Below are 13,829 nucleotides of genomic sequence, written 5' to 3' on the forward strand. Positions count from 1 at the left end.
AATGAAGAATCAGTAGGGTTTAGGCTTGTTGACACATTCACATGTATTGGATTCTAAGCAGTGATCGGTCAGAAAAAACACCTGCCTATCAACATTATTTGAAGAAGATGTTATCAACCATATTATTAACCATTCAGAAGAAGAAAAAAATTGTCAGTCACTCACTCCCTCACTGCTAGGACTTATCAGTGGACTTAGGTCTTGGAGCTTTGGAACAATGATTCATATATGTACACGAGATGACTGTTGGGGGGAGCTGTGTTGAAGCCAACTCCCCCACTGTTGTAAAAAATATTTAGGAAAATATAGAAATGCATATATTAATGTCTACATTAGTTTTTGACACGTTTATTCTATTACAGACACTTTAATGCATAATTTTAAATGATATTATGCAAGCTAAACATACAAATATTACAAATATATAAAACATTTCCCTTAAAGTATTTTTTAGAGAGTACTAATGTTTCTGTCCCCACTACAACAACAACAAAAATACTTAAATACATGTAATTTTGTCCTTGAAACATTTAATTGAAATACTGTAGAATGTCATTCATTAGTTCCTATGGCGGACTGCTCCTAATAGGGAGTGTCATATGACCGACCCGTGCCTTCAAAGCCTCTCAATGGACAATACATAGCGTTAGCAATTCAGGGCTTATATACGTCATCGCGTCCGACAAGCTAGCGACCAGAACAAAAAAATAAAAAAGAAACATTAGCTTCGCTTCAACTGTAAAGAGAAGAAGTGGTATGTGTGACTGTTTTTTGCAATTATTTGTAATCTTCACCATGCTTTCAAAGTAAATTTACTGTATTTAAAGTTATTAAGGGCAAGTGCTGTGACTCAGCATAACTGGTTAGTAACCGGTGACGTTGATTGCTATTCAAAGCTAGCAGGATACGCTAGCCAGCTAGCTAAGTCAACTAGCTAGCTACAGTAACTGCTAGCTACAGTAACTAACTAATTTAGCCAGGCGTAGGTATAGTTCTAGTTAGCCGCTGTTAGAAATCCCTAAATGTCTCATCTCGCTCTCTCTATTATCATGTTTAACACTAGAACCGCACAAAGCCTGTTGTTGTTAGCAGTGTCTGGTGTGGGAGACTGTCAGTTCAGGACCCAATCTTGGTCCCAATGGGTTAAGCTACTATCTTGAAGTTGAGTTTAGTCGGATACTATTTCCTGATTGCCTCAAAGCTAGCTTTATCAACTTCTCAGGCTAGTATGACTGTCTTAGATATCGTGTAACAAATAACAGGCCTAACCCCCCCCCATGTAAAATCCAACCCATAATAGAATCTCATTCTATTTTCCATTCTAATAAAATAAAAATGACCTGCTCCAGACACTACTAGGATATATCTTGGGCTAACCATTTAGTTAACAACTTTAACATTCACACGAACATTTTAACATACGCTTACTTGAGAAAATGTATGCCCCGGGAGTTCTGCACAATGGAGAATGTAGAGTTATATTTCAAAATCTGGTTATTTGCTAATGGATACTGTAACAGGGCAGTACTTGGAAAGTTGCGAGAGTACATTGCGGCACCAGGCAATCTTAGGTCATCATGAGTTGACTGTTATTTTTTTTAACGTTCCCTTCAATTCCATTTGTCGTCAAAGTCACAAGGGTGCTACAAAGATGCACTTTCTTATCAGAGGTATCCCCTTTGACACAGATAAATATGGGGACACGTATTAACCTTGGGTACCCTTACATCACAAATACTCTGTTTGACATCTGATTACACATTCATAGAGGCTGATGTTGTTTGCGGATTTCACTGTCTGTTCAACCTTGGCAGAGAATCTTCATTTTTAGGCAATAGGCTTATGCTAATACTTCTAGCCTATTCCTGTCAAGCACGATTTGTAGGCTATTTGGTTGCATTTTCCTGAGTATAAAAAGGATGTTAGATAGGGATTGGTAGTGAATTAGTTCAAACCACAGTTTGAACAATGCTCAAGTTTTTTCCACTTGTTGAGTGATTAGCCTAATTTAATACGCAGCAGAGGATAGTAGTATTCCAGAAATATTGTGTTTTGGAACACCGTACTAGGCTAATTCACAGGTCTGTTATACCCAGCATTTAGCTGGAATTGTACTTCCCTGTCTGTCCGTGCTGAAACTTCCTTGACCTAACAGGTTCTCCCGTAAAAAGATAAAAAGCAGTAAGTAGCAATTTTCACCTACACACAGGAGAGGAACCATTTGGTTGTTATAAGTTGTTGTTTTTTTAAAGAGAAAATGTTTTTTTAAATTACAAAGTACCTGAGCAATGGGGCAACCACGGGAGCAGGCTCAACTTTTGTGACTGCTCAGGTCACTTGTCCTGGGCAATAGGGCAACCCTTAATGTCAATCCATAAGAAGTTGCTACTGCTTTAGTTTTTGACACTGAACCTTGAATTGTTTCCTCCAGGTAACCCCAGGTGTATGTGTGAGAGAGGGAGAAAGTCTACAGCTATGAGTAATCCTTTTGCACACATAGTTGAGGCTCTGGACCCAAACATCCCCGACCACAAGTTCTACAACCTCTCAAAGCTTGGAGACCCCAGATATGGTAGGATCTCAAAGTACCATAACCCCTTTGGCAATTGGTGGTGAGCATGGTTGGTGTATTAGGCTAAATTCTGGAAATGTACTGACATTTAGTTAATTTGAGTAAATGCTCAAACTAGATTTATTCTGATTCATGAATTACATTTCAGTTAATTGCACTGTCACTATTTTTGAACTTCTAACCTGATGGTTAATATGAAATGCTTCCCACCTCCTTCAAGACCGCCTGCCATTCTCCATCCGTGTGCTGCTTGAGTCGGCTGTGAGGAACTGTGATGGGTTCCTGGTGAAGCGGTCAGACGTGGAGAGCATCCTGAACTGGAAGCAGACCCAGACTCAAAGCGTAGAGGTGCCATTCAGACCTGCCAGGGTCATCCTGCAGGATTTCACGTGAGTTAGACCACATGGTGTATCAATTCTGCAGGTGTGCTCATGAGAAATCTTTAATGGTAAAATATGCCATGGTACTATCTGTATTGTAAACTGGGAAAAGCTGATGGGCAGGTATCCAAATTGAGGTGGCTTTTCTTTCCCTTTTTAAAGGGGTTGCTTTGAATAGTGAATGGATTTATATTATAACTTGTGGCCTGTATCTTTCCCCTTGCAGTGGAGTGCCTGCAGTAGTGGACTTTGCTGCGATGCGCGACGCTGTGAAGAAGCTGGGTGGAGATCCAGAGAAGATCAACCCAGTATGTCCAGCGGACCTTGTCATTGATCATTCCATCCAGGTGGACTTCAACAGGAAGTAAGTGTGGGGGGTCAGATTTGTGTGTGTGTGTGTGGGGAGGGGGGGTCAATTAAAGTAGGGCTGAACATTAAGTGAATTTCCATTCAGGAGGAATTGTTGTGAATTAGAAGTTTATGAATACTGGTCATTTCAGTGAAATACTGCTACACAGGCTAATTGCTGGAGGAATTATTACACCTTTTATTACATATTTATGAAGCAAACACAGGCTGATGTGTAAGCACAGAGTGGAATGTTCTGTAGGGTGAGCTTGTTTGTTGGACTTTGCTCTTAAGAGACTTAGTGGAGCCTGTAGATTTCGACACTTCTGTTGACCACCAGTCATCATAATGTTGCATAACGCTGAAATAATGACAGCATGGTCACAATGTAGGTGAGTCTCCAACCTGACATTGTTGCAAATATGAACTGCTATTTTGTCCCGAGAGGTGTAAGCCTATAAAGCAAAATATTCCCAATTCCCAACGCTGATACACTGTTTCTTACAGATTTGTCATTTTCTGCTCATTCTACTTTCAAGTAAACATATTAGGAGATGTACATTATGACGTTTGTGTAATTTTCACCTGGAACTTAAAAGAAAGCTTTTGGCTAGAGTTTTATTTTGGTATTTGTTTCAGTAGTCAATTGTTGATATAGTTCCAAAATGTTTAGCATGTCAGCAATCAAGTTTTCAAGATATGTACTGTAACTTTCAAAATACAGAAATCAGGCCCCAATTATGCATTTTGCATCATATGATGCCAAACTCATCCAGCGGGCCAGATTTCTGTATTCTGAAAGTTGCATATCTTGATTGCTGAAATACTCCTCAACTCCTTTCCTAGATGTTTTACTTTTATGAGAACTGATTACTGATTGTGTTTTTAAGAAATTCAAATTGAGTCAATTTTATATTTTTCTCTTTCCAGGTCTGACAGCCTCCAGAAAAACCAGGACTTGGAGTTTGACAGAAACAGAGAGCGATTTGAGTTCTTAAAGGTATCCAAACCCTTTGTCCACCATTCAAACCTGTAGTTTAACTCATAAGCCTTTCATAAAGGCCACACACTTTACAACACACATGGCCCTCTTTCAATCATAGCAATAACAATATCATGTATAAAACCCACAAGCCTCCCTAAACTATTGATCTTGATCCCCGCTCCCGTTCCACAGTGGGGCTCCAAAGCATTCCAGAACATGCGTATCATTCCCCCCGGTTCGGGGATAGTGCACCAGGTCAACCTGGAGTACCTGGCCAGGGTGGTGTTTGACCAGGACGGCTACTACTACCCTGACAGTCTGGTGGGCACCGACTCCCACACCACCATGATTGACGGCCTGGGCGTGCTGGGCTGGGGTAATTACTAGATTGGATTATGTACACTGTTAAAAAGATAAATGGGATTGACTCAAATCTTTACTAATGGTGTTAAAAGGGATAGTTCACCCAAATTACAAAATTACTGCATTTACAAATTACTGGAGTTTTTTTTTTTTTTCCCAAGTGGGCAGTACTTAGCTACCAGTAAACCAAACCCCAAAATGTAGTTGAGAAAATATGAGCTATCTAGCCATGCTACTGGAATGTGCCCAGAGCTGGAATAAATCCTGTCGTACATGTTTGTTGTAGGTGTGGGCGGGATCGAGGCGGAGGCCGTCATGCTGGGCCAGCCAATCAGCATGGTGCTCCCCGAAGTCATCGGCTACAGGCTACAGGGCACCCCCAACAAGTTCATCACCTCAACCGACATCGTCCTCACCGTCACTAAGGTAACTGGTTACGCGGTTCCACGACTGCCACTGTTTTATAAATGGACATCTCTTTTGGACAAATCTGTCTAATCAATGTAGCTCAAGGCATGAAATGATTCAGCAAAGTAGCCCTATCAATGCTATTGGTTTGGAGAATTGTGTTGATTTGATAAGGGGATAAATAAAGTTGCATTGAATAGATTAGTTGTAGATAAACAGTGGCAGCAATTTCATTTCACCAGTGTATGTCACATAGAAACACTGTTTGTCTGAGTGTCCCATTCTCCCCCTCTGTACCCACAGCACCTGCGCCAGGTCGGCGTCGTGGGGAAGTTTGTGGAGTTCTTCGGGCCAGGTGTGGCACAGCTATCCATAGCCGATCGAGCCACCATCGCCAACATGTGCCCAGAGTACGGCGCTACTGCAGCTTTTTTCCCTGTAGACCACATCAGTCTTCAGTACCTGGAGCAGACAGGTGAGATATCCACACCAATGCACATGAGCAGCACTATATTTACAATGTTTCTGATTCCGATGGAAAGCAATACAGATATTACATTGGCCTCTTTTTTAAAAATTGCAAACTTTCAAACAGTCTTTGAATGTTACACAACCTACTTAGCGGAGTCATTTTTCTCCTTTTGTAATGGCAAAAACCTTTCTGAATACATTTTAAATGTAAAACGGGGCTGATAATAGTAGTATTAAAAACCTGAGGGAACTGTAGATGTAACTGGCAAAGTCTAATTTACTTCATGTCTGGATTCTTCATTTTCTTTCCTCATTCCTCTTTCCCCTGCTCACTCTGCCCAGGGAGAGATGCTGAGAAGCTGGATTACATCACCAGGTATCTGAAAGCAGTAGCCATGTTCAGAGACTACAGCAACTCCTCCCAGGACCCTGACTTCACCCAGGTGCTCTGTTCCACAGTGGATCCTTTTCAAACAACTTTAGTCATTTAGAAATTAGGACTTGTAGTTTCTGGATGTATTTGATTAAAGATTGTCAGGCATGCTAGACTAGCTATGGGGACTTTTGGAAGTCATTCTGTTTTGAAAATTATTTGACAAGTGTATGACTGGAATGTATCTGTGAAATGATTGGCAAGTCTCCCTTTTAATCTCCTCCTTTTGCTTTCGGTCTCATTGTGATTTTCCCTCTGTGCCGCCTCCGCTCTCCATCCTATGCAGGTGCATGAGCTGGACCTGAGCACCGTGGTTCCGTGCTGCAGTGGTCCCAAGAGGCCTCAGGACAGGGTGGCTGTGTCGGACATGAAGACTGACTTTGAGGCATGCCTGGCAGCTAAGGTAATGACGACACCTGCTTAACACTGACTTTTTTGGTATCTACATGCTAATAGCATCCTGTTATCTCAAGTCCTTCCCTTTTTATATTTGCATGTGTGTATGAGGTGTGCACAGAGTTAGAAAACCTATAGGTTCTATAGGTGAGCCCACTAGCTTTTCTAACTCTGTGGACTTGTGCCATTGCAGCAAGGCTTCAAGGGTTTCCAGGTGACTCCGGAGCTTCACCACGTGAAGGTTCCATTCCAATACAATGACAAGGAGTACAGCCTCTCCCACGGCTCAGTGGTCATTGCTGCCATCACCAGCTGTACCAACACCAGCAACCCCTCTGTTATGCTGGGGGCTGGTACGTATCCCTCGCTCCATACCTCATACCCTGCGCTGTCTGGGTTGTGTTCGTTAGACACCAAGCAGACGAAATTGACGGAAACAGAGGAACTACCTGGACTCCAAAAATAAATGTTATTCTTTTGTTTTCTGCTGCAAAAACGTTTCCAAAGTTTTCCGTTACTTGCCCCAATGAACACACCCCAGCTATCAGCAGCTGTAATTGGATTCATATCTGGGAAGTTGCTTAGTCAATGAGGTTGAATTGGCTCTGCGTTGCTTTTTAGGTCTCCTGGCGAAGAAGGCCATCGAGGCTGGTCTGAGCATGAAGCCCTACATCAAGACCAGCCTGTCGCCCGGCAGCGGAGTGGTCACCTACTACCTAAAGGAGAGTGGCGTCATGGACTACCTCTTCCAGCTTGGGTAAGGCACTCCTTCCTGAAGACTAATTGTCTGGAGAATGAGGGGTTCAGCTCAAAAGTATTTCCTAGCTTCTTTATCCTCCTTCATTTCAGGATGACAGTGTGTGATGTATTTAAGCAATAAGGCCCGAGGAGGTGTGGTATATGGCCAGTAGACCACGGCTAAGGGCTGTTCTTATGCGCAACTCTGTGGTATATTGGCCATATACCACAAACTGCTGATGTGCCTTATTGCTATTATAAACTGCTTACCAACATGATACTTTTTTTTCTAATATCATACCCATGATATACCATGGCTTTCAGCCAATCAGCATTCAGGGCTCGACCCACCCAGTTTATAATTTCCTTTTTGTCGGTATATGTTATTTTCCCCCCGTCAGGTTTGAAGTGGTGGGTTATGGCTGCATGACATGTATAGGTAACAGTGGGCCCCTCCCAGAGCCTGTGGTGGAGGCCATTACTCAGGTAACTACTAACTTTGAACATTTTACACCCACACCTGGGCTGTATTCATTAGTGCATGCAATGGAAAACACCATTTTTTGGGAGGGTGGTCCATTTTTAATCCCCCCGTTTCAGTCAGTTTTCTTTTGGGTGCCTAATGAACACAACCCTGCATGGTCAATGGCTACAGCTCCTCACACGTTCCTCTACCTTCAGGGAGATCTAGTAGCCGCTGGGATCCTATCAGGTAACAGGAACTTTGAGGGGCGTGTCCACCCCAACACACGAGCCAATTACCTAGCCTCTCCCCCGCTGGTCATTGCCTACGCTATCGCCGGAACCGTGAGGATTGACTTTGATACAGAGCCCATTGGTGAGTGTCCTCGAACCAACGGTGTGAATTGTCAATGGTTCTGTAGTTTTTCTATATAGCATTCACACCAGTGGAGGCTGTAATGGGTGGAATTAAATTAATCGAGTGGTTCCATTCATTCAATTCCACCCATTACAATGAGCCAAATCCTCCAATTTTAAGGCGACACCAGCCTTCACTGGTTCATACATACACTGTTCCTGGAGCTCTCAAGACGTGTAAACAGATTGGGCTGTCGGTGCTGATACTGGTTTCTGTTGTTTTTCTTTCGCCGCCTCTGGTTTCATGGTGTAGCTCTGAACAACAAAGGGAAGGAGGTTTTCCTCAGGGACATCTGGCCCACACGGGAGGAGATCCAGGCTGTGGAGAGACAGTTTGTCATTCCTGCTATGTTCAAAGAGGTTTATGAGAAGATTGAGGTAAACTCAACTCTTTGGATATTAATTTTATATGATTTTTTCCCCATGGTTTCATTGTGTAGACAAGTTCATTAGTGGGGGGGTTAATTAATGCCTCAACATTTCAGCCTCTAGAAGGCCATAAAGTGTACAAATGTGTCAATAGGTTACTTTTTCAAGGTTTTGGTTAGTACATTAGTGTAAAAAGCTGTTGTCTTTGTAGTTTTGATATGGGACTGTTCTACCTTGTTCCGCCCTGTCAGAAAGTGAATGAACGCTGGAACGCCCTCAACGCCCCCTCAGACAAGCTGTACACCTGGGACCCCAAGTCCACCTACATCAAGTCCCCACCCTTCTTCGATGGACTGGTACAACACACTAACCTAATGCTGTCGTAATGTCGGAGTTCTTTCCCCTCGGATTTCAGATTACGTTAAAGGGATAGTTCAGAGAAAGTACATATTTATATATTTGTTTCCAGGTAGCCTATGGACAAGAAGAGACTGCAATACACAACTAGACACTTTTACCAACTGCTAATATTATGAAGTCATTGTCATTCATGCAATTCCGCGGAACTATCCCCTTAACCTTTCGGTGATTCATTCAGACCAAGGAACTACAGACCCCCAAGTCCATAACTAACGCCTACGTGCTGCTGAACTTCGGTGACTCTGTGACCACAGACCACATCTCTCCTGCTGGGAACATCGCCCGAACCAGTCCTGCAGCACGGTACCTGACCAGCAGAGGGTGAGAGATGGGAAGCAGTCACTATTTCACATTACTTTTTCATACTACTGAGCTGAGCTGTACTGCACTTGCCTGGTAATGGCTGGAACCGTGCTGGAATGGATCATGCGGAATGAAAATATCCCAACCAGCAGAGTATACGTTTCTGGTCCGCATGATGGTGTGAAATTTAACGCTGGGTTTTTTAGCATGTTTATGATAGAGTGAAGTTATATGAAGGGTCAAAGGTTTAATCTTTCTCTTATCCTTTGCCCTGGCAGTTTAAACCCACGTGACTTCAACTCGTACGGATCACGGCGTGGTAACGATGCTGTGATGGCCCGGGGCACGTTCGCCAACATCCGTCTCTTCAACAAGTTCCTGAACAAGCAGGCTCCGCGCACCCTGCACTTACCTTCTGATGAAACGGTAAGGCCCTGTAATAATCGCTTATAATGTAATAATTCCCCAGATAATTTTAGTCACCAGATTATGTATAATGTTATTACATTATCAGATGAGTTAAAAAAAAATAATTGCTTATGTAATAACTTACAATACATGTATGTTTAGAGTTTGTTCTTGTATTTTGACCGCATATTGCAGTTTCCTTGTTGTATGGCTGTTATATGTACTCTGGTTGTCCACTTGAATCAATGTGTAAATATTCAGTGTATTCTTGGGTTGTCTGTTTCTCTACAGCTGGATGTGTTTGATGCTGCTGAGCGCTACCAGCAGGCTGGCCTCCCCCTCATGATCCTGGCTGGGAAGGAGTATGGATCGGGCAGCTCGAGAGACTGGGCCGCTAAAGGTCCCTTCCTCCTGGTCTGTCTCTCCTCTTATCATAACTGTGTTTTGATGTTATCTTTTTTTACATTACCTTTTGATAATGTATGATGTTGTAGATTAGAAGAATGTATGGAAAAAATGGATTTGAATGCCATTGCCTGTATGATACTTTCCATTAGCCAAGATAAGATTCTGGTGAGCTGTGTGGATTTGTTATTTCACATTATTGAACAAACATACAATTCAAAGTAGGGACAATGTACACAGAAGCCATAAACACCAGGTGGCACCATGAGAAAGACACAATTAGATGATGCAAGACTCTTGAATAATAATTTATTCAACTTGTATAGCGCTTTTCAAAGAGCTTCAAAGCACAAGTCATTTAGCAAAACATGAGATGGACAGTCATTAGAAAGTTCATGGCTTGAGTGGTCATCTGAGGGAGGTGGTCAAGCTGGGAGAGAAAGTCCAGAGGCAGGCAGGAAGCGCAGTCTCATCAAGGTGTTTCACTGTTTCTGGCTTCTCCATAGTATAACTTAGTCAGATGAAGTTTTCGCTAAGCCATTGCAGTCCATGGACACTGTAGTAAGTAGGTAGCTAGCTACTCCTTCACTACTACCAAAATGAAGCCCCCACTTGGATGATTCCATGGCAGTCATGTATAATTAAGAGTTTCTCGGAGGGTGGGCTGCAGGGATACACCCATGATACCCCTCTTCTGTGCCCCTCTCCCAGGGAATCAAGGCGGTGCTGGCAGAGAGCTATGAGCGAATCCACCGCAGTAACCTGGTGGGCATGGGGGTGATTCCTCTGGAGTACCTGGCTGGGGACACAGCAGACAGCCTGGGGCTGACAGGACGTGAGCGCTACACCGTGGTCATCCCTGAGCCACTCACACCCAGGATGATTGTTGACATTAAGGTTGGTCTGCCTGCTGATGATAAAATGGGATGGGAAATACTGGACTGAGGAAAGGTTACCAATCATTCATATGGTAAATTTTGCAGGAGTTTCTAGATCCTTTCATGACACAGCTAACAAATGGAACTTAGTAGTTTCTGTTCACTTTCTGTACTGTGATTCTGTGGCAATACTTTGTATATAGTAATGTGCTCATATTTTACTATTATTTTGTAGTGTTAAATAAACGTATACTTAGCTGGGTAGCTTACTCCTGGAACATACGGCATCAACAGCAGTTAATCCTAATATCCTACCGCTCTCTTTTTCCCTTCCGTCACAGCTCGACACGGGCAAAACATTCCAGGTGAGGATGAGGTTTGACACGGACGTGGAGCTGACGTACTTCCACAACGGAGGCATCCTGAACTACATGATCCGCAAGATGTCTGAGAACTAGAGAGCACGCCGTTGGGACCAAGTCACGCTGAACACGAAAATCTTCTGTGTAGATGGCGATACAGAACGTGTTGAGTCTCCCTCTCTGTTTCTGTTCGATTTTAACATTTGGTTTACATAATCTTATGTGTTTTTAGTGCATTAATTGGTTCCATACTTGATCCGTTGCAGGTCGGAATGATGGAATGAGTCAAAGTACCCCACAACACATTTAACACTGGTATGATGTACACCTGGGTTCAAATAGTCTTTGCTTTTTTAATCAAGCCCAGCTAAAGTGTTTGAAAACAAATATTTTAACACAGGTCTCGTATGATGTAACCACCCTACCTCTTTGTTGCCAAACCAGTGGTTCACCCACCCTCATCCCTCCCACCGTCCATGCTAACATTAGCTAGCCATGCACACAAACCTAGTCGGCTGTCATGTCCAGTTGTTACCATCGTTGGTTCAAAGCTGCCAGTCATGGTCATCTGTTCCGACCAGGGTTGTATTTGTTGATTTCATGTCTTATTATAAACTGCTGCTGTGGTGAAGCAGACATAGGCTGCTTCTGAAATGGAGCCCTATTCCCTTCATAGTTCACTACTTGTGACCAAAATGTGTGCACTGTATAGGGAATAAGGTGTTAAACCCAGACACTGTAATAGGTTGGCTTCGACTCCTGACAACGAGGGTGTTGTCTTTGTATTATGAAAAAGAGACCAGCATAGTTTATTAGAATGCAATTAGAGTACCTAAGTTGAATTGCCTTAAATGGTGAAGTTGACATTAACCCTCGCCTTTTATGAGAGGAACAGTATATTGTGCGTATGCCTCGTCTCTTAAATCCAGCCTCTGTTTTTACTAGATCACTAATTTCAGTCTTGTTTGTTTCACAAATCCACTTTTCTTTCTTAACCTGTTGATGTTGGCAATAGGACTTATGATTTTGTCACAGTGGGTGGTTGCAACATTTTAGTACGTTTCCAGAAATCTCTGTTAGAATCCACCAACCAGAATTGTGCAACCCTATTGGTGAGTGTGGCTGGACTTAATTCCCAGTTGCCGGTGTGACAGGGAGGCTAGTAAATCAAATTAATATAATCATGAATTCCAAACTGCATGAAGTTTCTTAGCTGAAGCGAGAATTCATATTTTCTCTAAGCACTTGGGGTTTAATGGACCAAATAGTTTCTATCAATAAGAATGAAGTCCTACTTTGAGATTCTTTTCAGAAGGTACTTGTTTGTGGTATGGATAAAATGTATATTTTTCCCCCCAAGGTTAGCAGAAGGAGTCTGCTACAAGGCCACACCGGGGCTAGTGGTAGTCTTCGTCCTTCCTGTTTTTCTTTCCGCAAATAACTGGACATATCCACCATATTGCAGAGTAAGACTACATTTGTCAAATTTAATACACATTCATTTGACTTTAGACAGGAATGTTTTCGAAAAAAAGGAGAGCTGCACATTAGAACCTCAGATGCAAGAAGTGAATAACCACGTTTCGACAGACAAGCTGTCTTCATCAAAGTATATTCTCCGCTAGCCAGCACCTCGCCTAAACAGGTGTGCGGTTCTTTTGCCTCTAATAAACTTTAACTTCTACATAACTCAAATGCAGCACTGTTTTCAATTGTGCATTACTAGCATACTGTAGCCTATTCTTGAAAAATGTATTTAAAGAAATGCAATGAAGACCACTGGATTTGGAATATAACACTTTAAGAATTGCACACAGAATTACATTTAACTGGAATTTGAAAATACAATCTGTACAATAACTGGCTAAAATGGTGCAAATATCAATGTAATTTTAGTAACCCTAACCCACACAAAGCTGTATTAAAGTTAGCACCATATTGTTTTGTTACTCATAAAATATAACTTGTCTTTTTATACGGAAGTTCTGTATTCCTCAAACCCAGTTATGCCTTGCTACCATCATGGACGTACACTGAGGTCAAATAACACTTAGAATGTACACGAGGTATCCATTACTCACAATACTATTAGTTCTACACAGATGACCAGTGCAGCGGTTACAGCAATAATAATTAGTATAACGGTACTATACATCTCTAAAGCTACTGAACATTGAAGGGTAAAGAAACTCATGTAATTTGAGAGTACTATCCCTTTAAACTACTGGAGCTGGAATAGTGTTTATGAGCAGGTTGACATTAGGTACACCTGAGTCACGTGGCCTATCTTGCTAAATAACGCAGCAGACCTGCCAACATGCACGCATTTTGTGTACCAACCAAGCAGTTATCCACGTACGCAGAAATTAATAGGGCCCGATTTGTATATATATTTTAAAAAATCCAGAGTGAATCTAACAACCCTATTTTCGAGCTGCAACACACACATGTACGGAGTTTGTGTCAACGGACATGGAGATTAAAACGTAATTATTCGACGTGTCTGCCCCTCCTGTTTGTTGGGATGCTGAGTTTGCCGACTGTCAGCTGTACGTAAACACATTGACAAATCCCTTTTCGACTCCTTGTCTTGTGGAAACACTAATTGTTTCAAACATAGGATGGACAATCAGTGGGCTATAAAGTGCCAGCAGTTCACTCGCATTTGCTAGAGAAAGAAATGAAATACAAATACGAAAACTGGTCGCATT

At 42.3% G+C, this 13,829-nt stretch overlaps 1 protein-coding gene across 2 annotated transcripts; it reads left to right on the plus strand.

Moving 5' to 3' along the window:
• The first annotated feature begins 467 nt into the window (after nt 1-467).
• On the plus strand, nt 468-12,807 carry LOC110500623 (aconitase 1, soluble). 2 transcript variants are annotated; one of them, XM_021578092.3, is made up of 21 exons: nt 468-754; nt 2,432-2,572; nt 2,793-2,961; nt 3,179-3,316; nt 4,231-4,300; nt 4,478-4,661; nt 4,935-5,074; nt 5,360-5,531; nt 5,870-5,970; nt 6,247-6,363; nt 6,550-6,709; nt 6,978-7,113; nt 7,496-7,580; nt 7,776-7,932; nt 8,227-8,351; nt 8,594-8,698; nt 8,941-9,083; nt 9,344-9,491; nt 9,765-9,887; nt 10,590-10,775; nt 11,098-12,807. In XM_021578092.3, the coding sequence occupies exons 2-21, from the start codon at nt 2,446-2,448 to the stop codon at nt 11,212-11,214; spliced, it is 2,703 nt and encodes a 900-aa protein (XP_021433767.2). In that variant the 5' UTR covers nt 468-754; nt 2,432-2,445; the 3' UTR covers nt 11,215-12,807. The 2 variants fall into 2 exon arrangements, with proteins under 2 accessions (XP_021433767.2, XP_021433768.2); XM_021578093.3 differs by lacking the exon at nt 468-754 and adding an exon at nt 1,668-2,181.
• The last annotated feature ends 1,022 nt before the right edge of the window (nt 12,808-13,829 follow it).

The sequence above is a fragment of the Oncorhynchus mykiss genome, chromosome 21 (genome assembly GCF_057628025.1).
Source record: "Oncorhynchus mykiss isolate SJ-2025 chromosome 21, ASM5762802v1, whole genome shotgun sequence".
NCBI classification, from domain to species: Eukaryota; Metazoa; Chordata; class Actinopteri; order Salmoniformes; family Salmonidae; genus Oncorhynchus; species Oncorhynchus mykiss.

What these genes read in the sequence shown, in the direction of transcription:
- LOC110500623 (XM_021578092.3), top strand. Translation starts at nt 2,446, where the DNA reads ATGTGTGAGAGAGGGAGAAAGTCTACAGCTATGAGTAATCCTTTTGCA. An exon ending in CTCTGTTATGCTGGGGGCTG is followed by an intron (nt 6,710 to 6,977) that starts GTACGTATCCCT and finishes GTTGCTTTTTAG; the next exon opens with GTCTCCTGGCGAAGAAGGCC. An exon ending in TGGTGGAGGCCATTACTCAG is followed by an intron (nt 7,581 to 7,775) that starts GTAACTACTAAC and finishes CTCTACCTTCAG; the next exon opens with GGAGATCTAGTAGCCGCTGG.